General features: G+C 48.9%; 1 protein-coding gene across 1 annotated transcript; it reads right to left on the reverse strand.

The window, feature by feature from the left end:
- Positions 1-10,048: 10,048 nt before the first annotated feature.
- On the reverse strand, positions 10,049-19,333 carry dusp8a (dual specificity phosphatase 8a). Its single transcript, XM_080505492.1, is given in 8 exon segments — positions 10,049-12,405; positions 12,625-12,700; positions 12,703-12,747; positions 13,093-13,123; positions 13,125-13,195; positions 13,198-13,252; positions 13,387-13,553; positions 18,469-19,333. Coding segments are annotated over 8 exon segments (1,773 nt in total). The 5' UTR covers positions 18,587-19,333; the 3' UTR covers positions 10,049-11,195.
- Between the last annotated feature and the right edge of the window lie 535 nt (positions 19,334-19,868).

Raw genomic sequence — 19,868 nt, forward strand, 5'->3', positions numbered from 1 at the left:
GAGGACGGCGGAAACACTTCGACTTGTCGCCATGTAAACGGGGGTGAAAAGACAGTTTTTAGCAAGACGCCAGTAGTTTGTAGTAGTGTAGTTTGATTACAAGCTTCACCACCAACAGCACCCTCTAGTGGCCCCAACATGAAAACGACATCATTTTCGGTTTTTCTCGCATTTCCGTGTAAACTGACGTCGCTTTTTCAAAACTGAAAATGATGCTAATTTGTAAATATAAATATATAAATGTCTCACTGTAGTAATTATACAGCGTGAATCCTGTGGAATCTACGCAAGTGGATTTTAAGCTAAATATAGAGAAATAGTGAAGTAAGTGTGATTATATTTCGATTATTTTTCATACAGGCAGCGTACACCGAGTATTCTATTATAAAACTCTAAGGAGACCTGTTTTATTTTTAAATATTTTAATACATGTATATATAACACTTAATATATATATATATATATATATATATATATATATATATATATGTATATATATATATACATATATATATATATATATCCATCGAGAAAAGTATAAAATTAACTGTTTATGCCGTGAAATGTAAACCAAAAAAATAAAATAAATGTGAACTTGTAAGTTTTAATAGAAACTAATTCTTGAAAAATTGCAGTAGTTGAATAAAAGTCAAAACTGGAATCATGTTAAAGAAAAACCTGTGAAAACAAATTATCAGATTGAATCAACACGTGTTTATAAAAGTTTAAAAAGAAAACAAAACAACAACTTTACAGTAATTCATCTGGGAAGTGACACTGGTGAAACGCTCTGGAGGAGTTGAAATGTGTGTGTGTGTGTGTGTGTGTGTGTGTGTGTGTGTGTGTGTGTGTGTGTGTGTGTGTGTGTGTGTGTGTGTGTGTGTGTGTGTGTGTGTGTGTGTGTGTGTGTGTGTGTTGCAGACATGTTTACTGTCAAGCAGTCTGATCTCATCACTGATGGATTAATTTTCTGTTTCTTCGTAATGACGACATAAAATAAGGCGACGATGATGATGATGATGATGATGATGATGATGATGATGATGATGATGGCTGTTTGCATGACATGATCATCGGCACCACAGAGTCTGTCTGCCAGTGTGTGTGTGTGTGTGTGTGTGTGTGTGTGTGTGTGTGTGTGTGTGTGTATGTGTGTGTGTGTGTGTGTGTGTCACTGCTGGCTCCACGCTGACGGCTGATGTCTTAGTGAGTGAGTCAGCCGGAGCCACATTACTCATGTCTGCAGAGCTACCTGGCTCCACAGCCTCCATCCTGCACAGGAGGAGGAGGAGGAGGAGGAGGAGGAGGAGAAGAAGAAGAAGAAGAAGAAGAAGAAGAAGAAAAACATGAATAATATAACATCTATAGGAGATTTTAGGTCATTTCTCTTTACTTTGCATCATTAAAATTTGCTTTATTTTGAAATTGAAGTCATTTTCAGTCGTAATTGTTTGGTTTTGAGAAAATATAGTCATTTTCATCACGAAAACTCATCACAATGAAGAAGAAGTTTAACTTTAGAGGTTATTGAGGCACTATTTCACCTTTCAGGCAGAAAGAAGGAGAAGAAGAAGAAGAAGAAGAAGAAGAAGAAGAAGAAGAAGAAGAAGAAGAAGAAGAAGAAGAAGAAGAAGAAGAAGAAGAAGAAGAAAGCACAGATGACTATAGAGAGCAGATTCAGTGTTGTCATTTTTTTTTTTTTAAGTAATCAGCAATTAAAGGCGAACCAACAACAATAAAAACCCACTTTTTTTTTTTTTTTTTGAAGGGGGAAGTCAGACAGGAAGTGCAACACTTTGCTGCACAGTTTTTGCCTTCGGTTGCATCAAACCAAAAAACGAAAAAAAAAAAAAAAAAAAAAAAAAGCTCCAGCTGCAGTGGACTTTCCATGAACACCGAGATGCAGCTCCCCTCCTCCTCCTCCTCCTCCTCTTTTCTTTTTTCAGTTTCAAGCAAATCAGACATGAAGTCACTTTCAGCCAGAAGCAAGTCAACAGAAATAGCCAGCATGTGGCTGTGACGTCACGGTGGGGGGAGGAGTCAGAACAGACACGGTGATCCAGCTTTTGTGTCTCGCAGCTTTCCAAGGCGTCACGTGACTGATGAGCCACAAACAACCCGTCTAATCATGTTTACAGTGGAAACAGATTCCCGTTTATTTTTAATTTAACATTAATGTTTTTTTTTTTGCAATCAGCAGAAATCCCCTGTGACTAAAACAACATTGCAAATATTTATACGATCGCAGCTTTGTTTATGTCGCCCTCGGTCGTAAGAGATGTATTTTTAACCGTTTATTCCAGAAATAATTTTAATGACAGACTTTACTGCGTCAGTAAAGTGTAGTTGAACTTTATAGCAGGAGTGTCAAACGCATTTTAGTTTAGAGCCCTAATCTCATCCTGAGAAAGGTGAAATAGTGCCTCAGTAACCTCTAAATTTGAACTTTTTCATGATGAAAATGACCATATTTTCTCAAAAACAAACAATTACGACAGAACATGACTTCAATCTCAAAATAAAGCCTATTTTAATCATGTAAAATGCAGACAAATGACCTAAAAACCTCCTATAAATGTTGTATTATTCATGTTTTCGTACAGTGTAGTAAAAATATACTTTAAAAAAACAAAACAAAAAACAGAAACCACTGCATATACATTTAACATGCAATTAAATGAGCTCACCAAACAGGTCTTAAAGTAAAATTGGACATCATACTACACCACAAGGGTAAATCACAGTATTTATAAGTACCACCTCGGTATCAAGGTGTGATGCCTTGAAGCAAAAGGGGGAATTTCCTTGCAACTGTTTTAGGGGGTTTAACAATTTGATCCATGTAGTTTAAAAGCTCTACAAACACATAATTTTGCATAAGCGGTGTACTTTTTAACGTAGCCAGCGTTCAGTGATTTACCGTGACGGAAGGGGAAAGTCCCAACTTGCTGTGGAAGTTCCCCGGATCTTCACCTGCGAACTGACGCCGGAGAAATGTGCTTTTCTTTTCACACTCGAAGGGGAAGTTTTTACTTCTGATCTCAGACAAATGAGGCTGAAATTGTGTTTTGGTTTTTTTTGGGGGGGATGGAGTGAGAAAACCAGAGGAAACTGAGGAAACTGCACAGGAAGGTGATGAAAACCAAACCTGGACGTGAGCAGGGTGAACCGCTGCACCACTGTGACGCCTCCACGTCTTCCAATCGTTGCAGATTCACATTCAGCCTCTTCAGGTCCTCAGGGATAAAAAAAACAAAAAATCAAAACACAGATTCTGCGCCGTCAAACACGTTTCAGTTCAGGAGTCACATGTAGTTTTGTCTGGAGTCGATCTGGGCGGCAGAATAGAATCGTAATGAACTCTACATTTAATGTTTCTTCCTTTATTGTGGCGTAAATGATCAACATGTCAATATTTCCTCTTTAACCAAAGAACCACCATGAAAAATGATGAAAATCCTAATTTGATAGATGGATAGAGAGAGAGAGAGAGAGAGAGAGAGAGAGGAGAGAGAGAGAGAGAGAGAGAGAGAGAGAGAGAGAGAGAGAGAGAGAGAGAGAGATAGATAGATAGATAGATAGATAGATAGATAGATAGATAGATAGGTGTGGCCTCATACTGTTGAGGTGAGGCTCCGCCTCCCCCCTGAGGCTCCACCCCCTCCGGCTGGTGGTCCAGGATGTGGTTTCTGGAGGTGCAGATGCTGAGATATGGGATATTATGCTCTGCTGCTGAGTGTACAGTGTGTTGCGTGTGTGTGTGTGTGTGTAGTGTGTATACACAGCGACGGGGTTTGGACCTGGGCAGAGTGCTGATGGGGCTGATGCGGTGAAAGGGGCGAGCGAAGAGAGAGAGAGAGAGAGAGAGAGAGAGAGAGAGAGAAAGAGAGTGAGAGCTGCAGTTTGTTCCACCGTTAGAAAGACAGAGACAGATGGTCAGCACGCCCACTGCCTGGGTCAGCACTTTGAACACACACACACACACACACACTCATTGACAGTGACGAGGGGGCCACCGGGCCCACACACACACACACACACACACACACACACACACGACACACACACACACACACACACACACACACACACACACACACACACAGGAAACAAAACACACCTTTCCTCTCATTGGATTTCATTCCTATAAACGGAGGCGAGGTGAAACTCGAGGCTCGTCGTTCATCCAATCTGCTGCTGGGGGAACAAAAATATCGATCTGACCTCACCTTCCTGTCAGCGGACGGACGGGAGAGGAGAGGAGAGGAGAGGAGAGGAGGGGAGAGGAGAGGAGAGGAGAGGAGAGGAGAGGAGAGGAGAGGAGAGGAGAGGAGAGGAGAGGAGAGGAGAGGAGAGGAGAGGAGAGGAGAGGAGAGGAGAGGAGAGGAGAGGAGAGGAGAGGCTGATGCAGCAGGTGGCAGCAGTCAGTTACACAACACCTGTGTGTGTGTGTGTGTGTGTGTGTGTGTGTGTGTGTGTGTGTGTGTGTGTGTGTGTGTGTGTGTGTGTGTGTGTGTGTGTGTGTGTGTGTGTCAGTGTGTTTCTGAACCAGAAGTGATTTTCAAGGCGGCCATGAGGACACTGCTAACTGCATTAAACTGGATTACCTGGGGCCTGCTGAGCACACACACACACACTCACACTCACACTCACACACGCACAAACTCACATACACAAACACAAACACACACACACACACCACACACACACACACACACACACACACACACACACACACACACACACACACACACACACACACACACACACACACACACACACACACACACACACACACACTCCAGCAACTACTGATCATTTGACTGTGATTCACGCAGAAGTGAAGCTGCTGGACGTATGAACGCCGCGGCGGGACGAGAACATTGGACACACATGTGAGGATAGAGGGGGAACTACTACCAACCGTCTGGCCCGGCCTGGCCTGGCCCCCCCGGCCCGGCCCGGCCCGACCCCGGCCTCCTCCACGACTCTTTAATCCCGCTTGCATGAGACATGGATGGGGATGAGAGAGAGGTGAAGAGAGGGGGAATCGTAGGACGAGCTGCAGGGTTATATAAGGACAAGAGTTTTCCATGGGAGAAAAAAGAAAAAGAAAAAAGGGGGGGTTAAGGGAGGGGGGTGGGGGGGGGGGGGGGTAAAGGGGTAAGAAATGCTGTTCGGCGTCAAGTCATCCCCTCTGGTGACGCGTGGAAAAGCGAGGAATGTTGTGCTGACGTAACTTTCGAGCAGCGATCGTGTGTAATGAATGTGTGTTTGAGATTAAAGCGCTGGGAAAGAAAGAGAGGAAGAGAAAGTGGGCAAAAGAAAAAAACATGCGTGTGAGTGCGCTTTTTTTTTTTTTTAGGATGGAAAAGCTGTGGAGAAAAACGAGCGCCGCCGCCGCCGCCATGCTGACGTAACGGTTCCTAACTGTTTCCATATAGAAAGAGCCGGGAGCCGGCGCCAGGCTGCCCGTCTGGCGCCCAGCAGCCACCGTGAGAGGCAGGATACACACTCTAACACTCACACACACACACACACACACCTACACACACCCCCTCTTCCCCCCCTTCTGCTCCGGTTCGGCGCCATGTGTGGCCTCGGATTTTTAAAAAACGGCTCGTGGACGCTTGGATCCAGCGGGAGGGAGGCCTCTTCACTGTGGGCGGCGCCGGGTCGCCGGGTCGCCGGGGGGGGGGGGGGGGGGGGGTTTGGTGACCTCTCAACTAATCACACTGAAGATCAATGTCCTTGATGCAAAAACTGCATCAACAATGTTTTCCTCCGTGGTGTCGCGACCTTAGTGTTTTTATTTTGACAGTCACCGTAATAACAATCCAACTTGATCGCCTATCCAAAAGAAAATGTCGGTGTACTTCCATAGTTTCATTTGCAACAGCTTCCACTAGTGGCCCAACATGAAATCGTATATAATTTATTTTTAGCGTTTCCGTGGAAACGGACATTGTTTTCAAAACGCTGCTGTGTAAATGTGAAACTTTTCTGAAATGAAACAAACAACTGATGCGTTTTCGCCTGAATGGTCGTCTGTGGAAAAAAGATGACGGGATTTTTATTTCTTCGTGGATGTACTGTACCATCAAATGCGTCACAGAACAAGCCGGACTCGAACCAGGGACCAGAGTTCTAACCACGTCACCACTTTGTGGTGTCATTTTTTATTTTTTTCTTTCCCCTGCAGGTCAATGAATTTATAAATGTGTCACTGGTCATCTCTCTCCATGAGAATGAAGAATCATAAGTCATATTGAAGACAAAAAAAAAATACAAATAAATGGAACTGGGTACACACACACACATAAAAACACACGCACACACACGCACACACACACACACACATTTGCATCGTTTCCTTCTGGCTGTCGGGCCTTGATCCTCTCATGTATTTGTTTTGCGAAACAAACGTCACGTGAACGTGAGAAGCACCGAGGCGGCATTTAGGATTTGAACAAAGAAGAACAACAGATCGAAAGAAAGAAAGAAAGAAAGAAAGGAAGAAAGGAAGAAAGGAAGAAAGCGATAAACCATTAAATGGAGGAGCTATTTTCACAACGGGCGACGGGAAACCTGAGCTAAAGTGCCGACTGCGGCACAAACTGGGCAGAGACTGCAGACTGCAGGAGCTGCAGATCCATAGAGTACAAGCCGAGGGCACCTTGGGAAACTCACACACACAACGACACACACACACACACGCGCGCGCACGCACACACAACGTCAAAAACGAGTTTAAATTAAATGGAACAAAAAGGATTTCTTGTGTGTTGTAGAATCATGGTGGTATCGTCACGAGGGGAATCCCCGTGATGGCAGTAAGATTACCATGCAAACACACACACACACACACACACACACACACACACACACACACACACACACACACACACACACACACACACACACACACACACACACACACACACACAGCTGGGGATGCTGGTAATGTCATTACCTCTGGCCATCTCCGACTGGACTCATTAAGACTCACTGACAAAAGAGGCTGACATGTTGTTTGAGAATGTGTGTGTGTGTGTGTGTGTGTGTGTGTGTGTGTGTGTGTGTGTGTGTGTGTGTGTGTGTGTGTGTGTGTGTGTGTGTGTGTGTGTGTGTGTGCGTGCGTGTGTGTTTAATGTCTTGCAGCAGCAGCGTTAAACTAAACGCTTTGTCTGAGGGATGTTTTGTGAAGTGAGACGATTCGTCCGTGACATCATGAAACCAAAACTACTTTTGTACTCGACCCCCATGGAGGGACGCTGATGAATTAAACCCCCACGGGATTTGGAGACAGTTTTTTTTTTCTCCCGCATTGATCTACACACTGTAACACACAGGAGGCAAATACTTCTCTTTGTCTTCCGCTTTCTCACAGACACACACACACACACACACACCACTACCTCATCGCCTGGAGGTGATCACTGTTCAAACACATCACATCATCGGCAAACACCGCGCCCTCACCTCTTGGATCAGGAAGAGGTGGAACAGACCTGAAAACCTATTATGTGTGTGTGTGTGTGTGTGTGTGTGTGTGTGTGTGTGTGTGTGTGTGTGTGTGTGTGTGTGTGTGTGTGTGTGTGTGTGTGTGTGTGTGTGTGTGAGAAGAAGAAGCAGAGGAATATTATCAGACAATGAGTCAATCCAGAGAGAGAACGAGGAAGAAAGAGCAGGATGACGTTGCCCGACAGTTCCCTTCCTCACACACACACACACACACACACACACACTCACACACACACACACACACACACACACACACACACACACACACACACACACACACACACATCCAACACCTTTAAAAAATAATGAGATTCCTGAACTTTGCTCATAAATCACATTTCTACAGCGCTAATGTATTTTAATGTGTGTATTCAGGTGAACACCAGGACTCCATGAATATGTTGGTGTTTTTGCGGAGTAACTTTATAAGATGACGGTGTTTTAAAAAAAAAAAAAAAACGGTTCCCGAGGTGGGACTTTTTGAAAATGCGCAACACTCCTTAGTCACACAGAATCTTGTTGCATTTTCATGAATTGATCAATTAATGAGATAATTGTCTCATAAATTCGGGAAAACAGAACCGATTTTTTATTTTTTCAGTAAACCTTTATCTCATAAATTCAGAAAAACAGCTGAACCTTATTTTTATAATAGATTTTTTTCTCATGATCATGGAATCATGTCATTTTTTTAACTTTTCACGTGAATGCAATACGCTTCCAAGTAGTCGTGCAAGCTTGCGAAAACTCAACTGTCTGCCTTTTTAAGATCAAAGTGCGGCGACTTTGTGAGAGCTTTAAAGATGTTATTATTGAGTTTATATAAATCAATACATAAATGGAAGCCTTGTATTGCTCATGTTTTATTTCGAGTCGTCGTCACACGATCCACATTTTGTATTTCATCGGAATTTATATCGAAATGTTTCCAGGATCCTCTCCTTGAAAGCTCCTTTCATCTCCTCTGTTGAATAATTCACGGTCCCACCAGCATAAGGAGACGCGTTCCGTCCATCAGAGAACAGACCAAAAAAAAAAAAAAAATCAATGAAGCTGTGCTGTGTGGTTAAGAGTGTTGGTTAAACACAAAAATCAATATCCAGCAGGACTCCGGATGTCGTGATGCGTTTGGCCTGTTGGGTGGAATCCCCGTCACGTCGGGGGGGAAAAAGGAGGTGCAGGAAAATGAAGAAGAAGAAGCAGCAGCAGCAGCAGCAGCAGCAGAAGAAGAAGAAGCAGAGAGGAGTTTGTATTTTTTTTTGTCATGTCTGTATTTTTGTCTCATTTTCACAAAACATGTACAGGGGAAGGAAAAGCCTTTCAATAGAACCTGAGGTATTTTTGCATCAAGCAGCCTAAGGTATCAGGATTTTCTTTTTAAAAACTCATCATCTAAATTCATCAGTGTTCTTAGATGCGTTGCTATTTACACAATAATAATAATAATAATAATAATAATAACAGTTTTCGCAAATGGGACAGCCTGCATCATTCCTGTTACATGTCATAAATAATTCTAACAACATTTCTTAAAAATATAATAGTGGTGGTGGTGGTAGGTGGGGGGGGGTACGGGTCTCTTCAGCGTCCGGGGGCAAAGTGGGGAGGGGGGGGTCAATCTCAACTTACTGGAGCTGCAGCAGCATAAGGTCAATGTCAGGGGTCGCCAGAGAGTAAAGCTGATCCAGGGTCAGAAGGGGAAACACCTTGCACATGATCAATAAATAACCGTCTCGCACCGGGAGAGCAAACTTTGTCATTTCTTTTTTTCTTTTTTCCACCTCAGGGTGTGAATCCTCCCCCTCCCATTTATTCCATTCCATTTTGTTATGCTGTTTTTAAATCAAAGCTTTGGAGAAAAAAAAAAAAAAAAAGAAAAGAAGAAGAAGAAGAAAAATAAAGATTAAAAAACAGAAAAGCGCAGGAGCTTTTATGGACATGCATTGTGCTGATGTTCCCAGCAGCTGTGCACCCTGTGGTGGGCTTGGCTCACTGAAAGATCCCCTGAGAATGAACAAAAGGGTGTGTGTGTGTGTGTGTGTGTGTGTGTGTGTGTGTAGGACCGGTGTGGATAGACATAAGTGCATACTGTATGTGTGTGTGTGTGTCTGTTTGCATATGAGCCCCCCCAGGACAGGAAACGCGATGGGAGAAGCGCGTGGTCTCTCTGGCTTCCCTCGCACGCCGTCAAACAGCTTCAAGCCCTCGGTTGTAGTAAAAATCCTCAGTTAATTCGCACTGCGGTCGCGGACCCCCCCCCCCCGTACCCGAAAGGTCTCCTGCAAATCCTCAGACTGTGTGTGAATGATATTTGTACTTTTGTTACCAGAAAGCAGGGGGGGAAAAAAAGTGCATTTCAAAGTCATACGCCACTCTCCCCAAAGAAGGAACAGCACATATTGCTTGGTTGGATTTGTCCAATGTGTGTATTTGTATGAGTGTGTGTTCATAAATACCTTACAGCAAATAATAATAATAATAATAATAATAATTCAACAAAAGGAAAAAAAAAGAAGAAGAAAAATCCACAAAACATTATATTATTTCTCATTACCAGAATGAACAAATACAATAAATTAAAACTATAACTGAACAGAAGTCCAATAAAATTGCTATATATATATATATATATATTGTATATATATATGTCTGTCTGCAGCCAGCCTTTCAGGTGCATGCTCAGTGGTGACCTCTGGAGGTGACTGGGAGCAGTGCGGAGGGGGGGGGGTCTTGGTGGAGGTCCAGAGAGGAGCTGAGGGGTGAATGAAGCCCCCCCCCCCCACCCCCCCACATCAGCATCCCGACACCTCAGTCCCATTTAACACTGGAAACGCGGGAGCCGAAGGCAGGAAGGACACACTGTGCTTTACGGTGGGAACAGAGTCTTCAACTTAAAGTCATCGTAAGAAAAAAAAAACAACAACAAAAAAACAAAACAAAACTGAGGGTCCTTCATTGTTTGGATGCAGTACCGGCGATTCGTGAAGTCCTCGGGATCTCGCTCCGCGTTGTGCTGTAGTGATGCGAGGAGACGGTATGCCGACGAAGAACCGCGTTACTGCCGCTGATGTTTCTGAGTCTGTAGCAGCAGGCGGAGCTGCTGGGGGTGGAGTGGGGGGAGGGGAGGGGGCAGGTGTAGCCGTGCAAGGTTCTGAGTCTTTTCTGACACTGAGGGTGAAGCTTTGGGAGAGAAACACGGGGCTCGGTTCAAATCACAAGCTATACACCCAACTGAAGCACACGACATTCGACCGCGGGCGCTTTACCGTCTGGACGCCGTCGAAATGAGGGGGATTCTATATAGTAAGGATGCAACATGACATGTGCCTTGGGTTGTTTCTTTTTATCCGCGACAGAGCTCATGAACAGAAAGAGTTTCAGTACCTACAGTCCCCCCCCCCCCCAACCCAACCCCCCACCTTCACACACAAACTTCTTCAAAGCACCACAACTGAGAGTCTGTCTGTCCAGGTGCTAACGCTAGCCCGCTCGCGAGCCTCTTCACATGAACCGTCGGCTCGTCTTTGTCCTTCTCCCAGCAGGAGTCTTTTAACATCGTCCGTGAGGGGAGTGGGACGAACGTCTCGCCCGAATACGTCCTCTCCTTGCGCTCCCTCTAACCAGGTCCATTTTCGCCGCCACGGGACGTCGTTGGTCGCGTCCATTATTTGTCAGGACACCTCGATGATCTCCATGCTCCCGGAGAAGCTCGACTGCTTCCCGATCTTACCCAGTTCCTCCCGGGACCTCGTCTCGGCGATGCCCTCTTCGAACTCCATCTGACAGCTGCGTCGCTTGAACTGCTTCTCCGCCGCCGCGCCGCCGTTGGGGCCCGCGGACACGTTCCCCGTAGGGGGCGACGTGGAGTCCCGGCGGTCCTTCTGCGTCTGCGGCTTCTCCCGCTGGGATTTCTCCCGTAGCCGCACGCCCTCGCTGCACCCGAACGCCACGTAGGCCGAGCTGCTCCCGAACCTCACCGACGACTCCTCTCTCCCGCCGCCCCCGAGCTCCATCTCGCCCTCGCGGACTTCCTCCACCCCAAAGTGCCAGGGAGCATCCGTGGTCGGGGTGACCGGGGTGACGGGGGTGGTGGCCTGGACAGTGTCTCTGTGTTTGGTCCACATGGCGCCGGACCCTACGGTGGGTAGGGAGGGGAGCGGAAGGAGCAAGGAGCCCTTGAGGTTGTCGTCCGGGCCGGGGCCCTTGTGGTCCATCGACAAGTTGAGGGACTGCGGAGGGTGGTGCGTTTGGGAGTGGACTGGCGAGCTGCCGCAGCTGTGCTTGGTTTTCCTCCGCGGTCTGGACGAGGACGAACCGGACCGGTGGACTCCTTCGCTCCCTCCGAGCCCCAGGCCCCCTATGCTGCCGCCGCTGCCCGGCGAGGGGAACGGTGAGTCGGCGGAGCCGGGACTGTCGGGGACGGGGGACTGAGAGCAGACCCCGTTGGAGGTGCCCGTTCCCGGACTGTCCAGCTTGCACAGTTTGGGGACGTCTTCAGAGTGTGTGGGCGCCACGCTGGGGCTGTTGGGAGAGTAGACGGACTTGATGTCCAGGGAGAAGGAGCGCTTGAGGCGGTTCGTGTCCATGATCCTCTCCGCGGAGAGGTGCAGGCCGTTGAAGCCCTGCTGTAGGGAGGTGGGCGACGGCAGCTTGGGTTCCGGCGGGACGTGCGGGTCCGCCGCCGAAGAGTTGCTGTGGTGACCGTTCATCTCGAAGCCGCCGGGGATCCCGTTGACGTCCGAGCTTTGCTTGCCGTTGTTTTCGGAGAGCTCCTCGTTGGAGGTCAAAGCCTGGAGTAACCGCAGGCCCTTCTCGAACTCCAGCAGCTGACCCAGGAAGTTGAAGTTGGGGGAAATGGACGGTCTTCTGTCCTTCACAAACCTGCCGGAAGGAAACAAGGCTTTAGCAAATAATTCTGAAGAAATGGATTCGAAAAGCCACAAGAATATCTTCGCGATGCACACGGAGAGCAAACAGCTTAACTGATAAAACTGTCCCAGTGTTGTTCTGACAAGAGCAAGACAAAGCCTTTTGTACAGTCCCCGCGAGTGGGACTGACACCTTAGCTCAGCTGGTGGTGGACGGGAGGAGCCAACGTACCTGTAGGCGTCGTCCGATGACAAGCCCATTGTCTTCATGATGTATGCAATGGCGATGGTTGCCGAGCGCGAGATTCGGCCAGGCAGTGCACAATGACTCTGCAGTTTGACACCTTGGCTTTGTCTGTGGGGAGGAGGGAAACGGACAAGTGTGAATATACACAAAAACACAACGCTGCAGATCGCTGACAGGCGGAAAGAAAGTCTTCAAAGCCAACGGAGGGCCTATTGATAGCAGATGGTACCAGGAAGGGTAAAGCTATCCCCCTGAATAGGCCTGTTGTACCCGATGCTAGCCGTTACCTAAGCTGCACGTGAATGCTTCCTATCTATCTATCTAGTGCGGATGTGGGAAGTATTAAATATCACCGCATTCTTTGACACATAACTTGAAATGAATTCGGGTTTATCTTCCGGATAAAACATCCGCAGAGGCGCGAGGACAACGGCGGCTTTCCCAACCGCTCACCTATGAACTCGTTGGTCTTGTCCAGCCAGGGGCAGCAGCTTCTCGCAGTAGTTGTCGTTCACCGGGATGCGCATGAAGTGGCTCTCGCTGATAAAGTCCGGCTTGGGCAGGTGTTGCTGGCATTCAGCACATACGTGATACCATTCTGCGCCATCAGGTCCTGCAAGGGGGGGAAAGAGGAGATAAAGAGGAGTCGGCTGTTATGTTCTGTTGCCGGGCGACACAAACAAGTCGGCTGTGTTTTCATACAGGAGGTCATAAAAAATATCATATATATATAAAAATTAATTATACCTTGTTGAGGACGTCTTTCTGTGATCCCAGGTAGAGGTGCGGCAGGATGCGTGTGGGCCCTACATTGGCCACGGGCAAACAGGGCTGGGACAAGCTCATAGGCAGAGCGGTGGCGGGCTTCCCTTCGCACAGGCCGGGGAAACAGGAGGAGAACGCTGCAAACCCTCCTGCGGGGGCGAGAGGAGGAGGAGAAAGAACAAAACTGGTTAGGTACTCCTGATGGCTTTACACAAAGTAGTCAAACAACGCACCGCAAACACGCTGCAGCACCATTAGCGAGGGGGGGGGGGTGGGCTGTCGGGGGGTGAGTCTGGGGTCTGGGGTCCAGTGTCTGGGCCCCCGTTTAGTGCAACAGAAGCCAAAAAAAAAAAAAAGGCCAGCTCTCTGTTCTTCTGTGTGCAAGTAAGGTTAACTGCTGGGCGGCCAGGAATGTGTGTGTCTGGCCCTTTAAGAGGCAGGCGGCTCCCCATTTCGCAAATGTGTATGTGTGTGTGTGCGGCTCTGTTTCCTGCATGAGCTCATGTCCTGTAGCAGAGCATTGCGTCAGCTGAGGGAATGAGAGAGGCCACAGGTGCAGGGCCAGACAGAGGCCCAGTAACAACCCCCCCCCCACCACCACCACCACCACCACCACCCACTGCACACACACACACATTTTAACAAGCTTGAAGATAAAAGATTTTATCACATAATCTTGCTGTCAACATGTGCTCGCTGTTCACTCTCACCGTCTTTAATTCCCTATTCTCCCGGCGCACACGCATAAATACTCTCACCCATCATTACTCTGCAAGACCGCAGTTGTATAACTGTAGGGCGGGGGCGGGGGTGGGGGTGGGGGTGAGGGAGGGGGGGGTGAAGGAGCCTGGGTAAAGGAGGGCAGTGATTCAAGGAAACACTGAGCCCCAGAAAGGAGATTAGAACCTAATCTAGGGGTCAGTACTGCCTGACCCAATCTGGGACACACACTCGCGCACACACACACACGCACACACACACACACACAGAGTGAGAGTGAGAGTGAGAGAGACATGACATCAGTGGCCTAAAGTAGCACACACAGCACAGTGCGGGCTTTTTGCTGAAACACACACCCAGCAGAAGTACTCATGTAGCAACAACTGGCCAACACACACACACACACACACACACTGACACGAGCGCGCGCACACACACACACACACAGTGTGCAAATCTAGGACATATATCCGAGATGTGCAGGAACAACAACAACAAAAAAAGCAAGACGTGAGCAGTTTTGGTATTTTGGAGCGACTCACCCCCCCCCCCGCAACGCGAGCCGGCGGGTGCATCCTCATGACCCAGTGCTATTCTGGGTGCGCTGCCCCTTTAAGAGCAGAGCGAAGAAGGCCGCGTCTGTTTCAGCTATTAATGGCAACCGGTGGAGCGATGACATCAGTACTTGACATGAGGGGGGGGCGGGGGGGGGGGGGGGGGGTAGAGAGGGACGGCTGGACGGACGGATGCAGAGAGAGCGATCAGATAACTTGCAGCATGCAGGAGGGGGAAGTCAGGGTGACTGCATGATCCCAACCGCTTTGGCACATCTGCAGTTTCACACTGGGCTTTAAGACGGAGTCCGGTTTCCACCAGAGCTCCCCCCCCCCCCCCCCCCCCCCCCCCCGGTCCGTCTGCAGGTGGTCCTATAGGTCTCGCTGCAGCGTGCCCGATTGATAAAACAGAGGGGGGGGAGTCTTTGAAGGGTTTTCTTCCTGGTTCCTCTGTTCCCAGGCTTTGGAGAAAGTACTGACACACACACACACACACACACACACACACACACACACACACACACACACACACACACACACACTGAGGGCTACATATAGCACATACTGTATCAGCGTGAGGAAGTTCCTGGAGACGGTTAAATCAACAGGAAAACGCCTCGCATCACGCCGAAGCCATTTCCCTTTCTGCGACGGGGACATTGTTAGAGAGTTGTTAGAAGGACGGGAGACAGGACGTTCCACAGCGGAGACGCTGTGTTTGTGCAATACCCCCGGGGGGGTGGAGGGTGGGGTGGGGGGGGGGAGAAGAATGTGTGTCCGAGTGCAAGAATGAAAACACTCTTCTAAAAATAATGTGCTCTCTGATGTCATGTGCGAATCCATTAAACAGCCACGACTCCTGTGTCCGACCTCATCTGAAGTTAAGTCAACACGGAGAGGTGGAGGCCGGGGGTGGGGGTGGTGGGGGGGGTGGAGCAACACCGAGCTTCCAGATAAGAGACATTACAGGCCACTTTACGTCAATTTCAAAACGCCTCTACGCCGTCCAGTTGATGGACGTTTCTAATCGTCGCCTCGTCACCTGACCGGGCTCCGACTTGAGGGTTGCCACGGCAACAGGCGAGCGTCACCGACGCCGAGGGACGGTCGCCGGACGCGTCCCGCCAAACGCTGTCAAGATGAGATGACACACACTAAAAGAGACATGACCACACACACACACACACACACATCCGTCCATTCCGATGAAAGCGCATGGCGTGCACACATGACAACCATACACTCACGCTGAGGTCATTGAAAATACCCCATGACACAAACACACACACACACACACACACACTTGGGGCAGCTGTCCGTGGAAGATGACATCAGGAAAGTGCAATGGGAGCGATGAGGTCAGCCTCAGCGCAGATAACCGCCACGACTCCCAAGATAAGACGAGATGACAGAAGCTTTTGTTCAAGAAGCGAGAGTTTTAAAAGAAAAGTTCATCAGATATTTTAAGATTCGATTGCGTCCTTTCACCTCGCGACGCCAAATCAAAATGTGTTCAGATCGAGTGTAAACAACTTACTCGGTGCAATTTTCTTTCTTTTAAACAACCAAACAGTCAAGAAATAACCGGGATGATTGTTGAACAAGAGGATTATGAGTCAGTGATGTCATGAAAATGTTCGTGGACGGGATGTGACTAACAAACTGTTTAAAAAAAAAAAAAAAGAAAAAGAAAAGGAAAACATGCACAACCGGGAAAGAGGGCACTGTGTCGCCGTCGGCAACGCGGGCCAGCGGTGACTTCCTTTTTCCGTTTCTCTCTGCCCACTTCATCATTTATACAAGCGCTCATTCCACCCCCCCCCCCCCCCCTCCACCCCCCCCTCCCTTCTGGCCCCCGTCAGAGCCGAGCGACGTAAGGCCGCCTTTGTTCCGTCTCCCCGTCACTCGTTTCCTACATCTGACCCAAGATCTACATCTCAGTTTGGAGAAGTAGGGTTTTTTTTTTTTTTCATCCCACAGACGTGGAAGTGAAGACGAACCCGGGGGGGGGGGGGGGGGGCGTGGGGGGGAGGGGAGGGCTGGAGGGAGGGGGGGGAGGGAGGGAGCGACACGCTGAACACCTGCCCCACGGTTATGGTTAATGGAGGCTCTGCTGTTACATCACTGGCTGTTGGTACAATTGACTGCCTTGTCAATACAACCCCCCCCCCCCCCCCCTTCCTCTTGTGTGTGTGTGTCGTTTTCAGTTGCCCTCTTTAACTCGTCTGTTAATGGAGAGAGGACACACACACACACACGAACACACACACACACACACGAACACACACACATAGTCCCAGGGGCATTGATGTGCCTGAATGACTGCCCTGCACCCCTCCATGGTTCATATCAGGGGAGACATGACGCCATCCCTCTGTGCCCCCTCCAGCTGTCCCTCTCCACTATGGAAGGGGGGGGGGGGGGGGGGTGACATTAGCATCTCAATGTGCCCCCCCCCCCCCCCCCCCCACCCCGATCCCACCCCCACCCCTCCCTGCCACCACCAACCACCCCAACATGACATCATTGCACACATGTCCCACTCAGCCCCACAAAGGCTGCACTGGAGCCTGAAGACGCCAACCAGAGTGTGTGTGTGTGTGTGTGTGTATGTGTGTGTGTATATATGTGTGTGTGTGTGTGTGTGTGCGCTTCAGGAAGGGGCCGCATCTGTCAGAAATGTGTAGATTAGCCGGATGAGGTCACCGCTCCCGGTGCGGGACGTCACCTCCGTGTGATTAACGCGCCGCGCGACGGTTAAACGGTTTTATTGTCTCACCGGCGGCAAAGATAAGCGGGCGACACGTCACTTTCATCAACTGCCGCCCCCCCCCCGTTGCAGCCGGCGATTCTTGCAATGACCCCCCCCCCGCCTATAATTCATTTCTGATATTCTCTGAGCCAGTGACTGTGTGGAGGCAGAAGAGCACGTGAGGAGCCGCTGCGTAACGGCAACTTTAAAAAATAAATTAATGAAAAAAAAAAAAAACAAGACTTTGTCCCCAGCCGCTCCGCATTGCCTCATCACCTGTGAGAAAGGTGCTGTGTTAAACACCTGCAGTGCAACGCTGCACACGTACTGATAACATAATCTGCACAAGGGGCGAGAGAGAGAGCGAGAGAGAGAGAGAGAGAGAGAAGCCAAGAGCAGAGGGGAAGAAAGAGAAAGAGCCTTTGTGATGGTTTTTACATCTCAATGACCACAGGCTGAGAGAGCATGAGCACTATGTCATACCGTGGGTCACGGCTCTCCTTTACCACCACCCCCCTCTCTCTCTCTCCTTTTTTCTCTCCTCTCTTTCCTCTTCATCGCTTCTTGTCTTCATGATGTCATCCTACTAATCCCCCCCCCCCCCCCCCATCTTCCTATTCTGTCCCTCGAAACAAATCAACTGCATAAACACACACACAGAAAAAAAAGAGGGGTTGAGGAGACAATTAGGTCTCTGCAGATCCTGTTCAGACTTCGCGATCCATCTTTTGACTGGAGGCAAAGCCCCCCCGGACCGGGATCCGGTCAGTGCCCGATGGGGTCGGCGGTGCCTTGCCTTTTGTACTCCTGAGCAGCACAACAACCCGACGGAGAGCATCTTCCTCCCGCACGCCGCGCGCTTCACCCTTTTTTGTGTTTACACGAGCTGCAGACACGCCACCGAACAGGCTTCCGTCCACCCAAAGCGTGTTGGGTGTTCTAGTGTCATTGACTTGCACGCACACACACACTCATACACACATACACGCACACACACATGCACGTCACATATCCCTCCTGGTCCAGGTGGATACACACCTCGCAGCTCCCGCCCCTCCTTCATACGGCGGACCCTGATCTTCAGCCTCATGTCGGTGTCCTGCAGGTCCGGCCAGAAGCAGTCCTCCGCTGGGGCGATCACCACATCCAGAGGCATCACCCCCCCTCACACACACATACAAGAACGCACTCTTGTATGGCAGTGCACGCAAAAAAAAACGCTCGAGAGCGGGGAAAAGAAATGTTCTGATGCTTCCTTCCTTCAGGGATGGAGCGACTCCGTCACCACCACCACCCTCCTTCTTCCTTCTCACCCTCCAGAAGTCACAACAAACAAACAAACGGATGTTGTGCTCCACTCAGGTGAGCCCCGGAGTGTTTTGGGAAGAAAAAAAAAGAAAATCCACAAAAGTTCACCAAACTCCACTGAATTGTCCCCCGTGTGTCCAGACGCTGCAGCCACACACAACTGGCAATGCGTAAAAGAAAAATACGAATAAAAATGAAAACACTAGTCCAGACGTGTTCCAAGAGTCGACATATGAAAGCAAGATCCCATCAGACGACCACAAAAATTCAGAAAATGCTCCTGCGTCAATATTTGGTAATTCTGCGGTTTTGCTTTGTTTTGTTGTTTTTTTTTTTTTTTATAGAAGAATGGCCTCCGCGCACACAGAAGAGAGAGGTTCCAAAAGACAAAAGTGAGCAGTCGGTGTGCAGCAGAGCGCCGGCTGGAATCTGCTGCAGCCGCGTTCACGGAGCGTCGGTGCTCGTCTGCGAGCGCGTCGCTCCGTCTCTGTGCGTCCACGGCCAGAAGAGCAGCCCACTATTGTTCCCGGCGCCTCTCATTCGCTCAGTCACTGGCTTACACTCCTCCCTCTCTCCCTCCCTCTCTCTCTCTCTCTCCCTCTCTCTCTCTCTCTCTGTAAGGACGATGACGGAGCTGCACTCTCTCCTCGAGCTCTGGGGGTGAATGAGCTCACTTGCCGTGAGCTCAGACTCTACCCTCCCCTCCCCTCCTCCCTCCCTCGCCTCCCCTCCCCTCCGCTCCGTCATAGCTAATGTCTAAGGCATGTAACCACATTCCTTACTCACCCAGCAAGTATGCGGCCACCTCAGGGGCCTCGAGCTTTTCGAGGCCGGGCCTCCATCCGCACAGGAACGGAGGCGAAGACATTAGTGTTCGTGTGCTTCAATTACAGGAGCAGAAAGGACAATGCCTGGCTCATTAACCAAAAAAAAATAAATAAAGAGGCTCGTCTTGTCCTGCACGACGACAGACGGCGTCACCGTGTTCTACCCGGCATAGAGACTTGACGGATTGAAAGTTATAATTTAAAAACAAATGGAGAGAGTAATCTTATTAAAGAAAAGTGTAAAAGTGATATTAGGCTGTAGCTCTTAAGCGTCGGTGTTTGGACACCGTGTTCTCATGGAGG

This window comes from Blennius ocellaris (assembly GCF_963422515.1).
Source record: "Blennius ocellaris genome assembly, chromosome: 11".
In the NCBI taxonomy this organism is placed as follows: Eukaryota; Metazoa; Chordata; class Actinopteri; order Blenniiformes; family Blenniidae; genus Blennius; species Blennius ocellaris.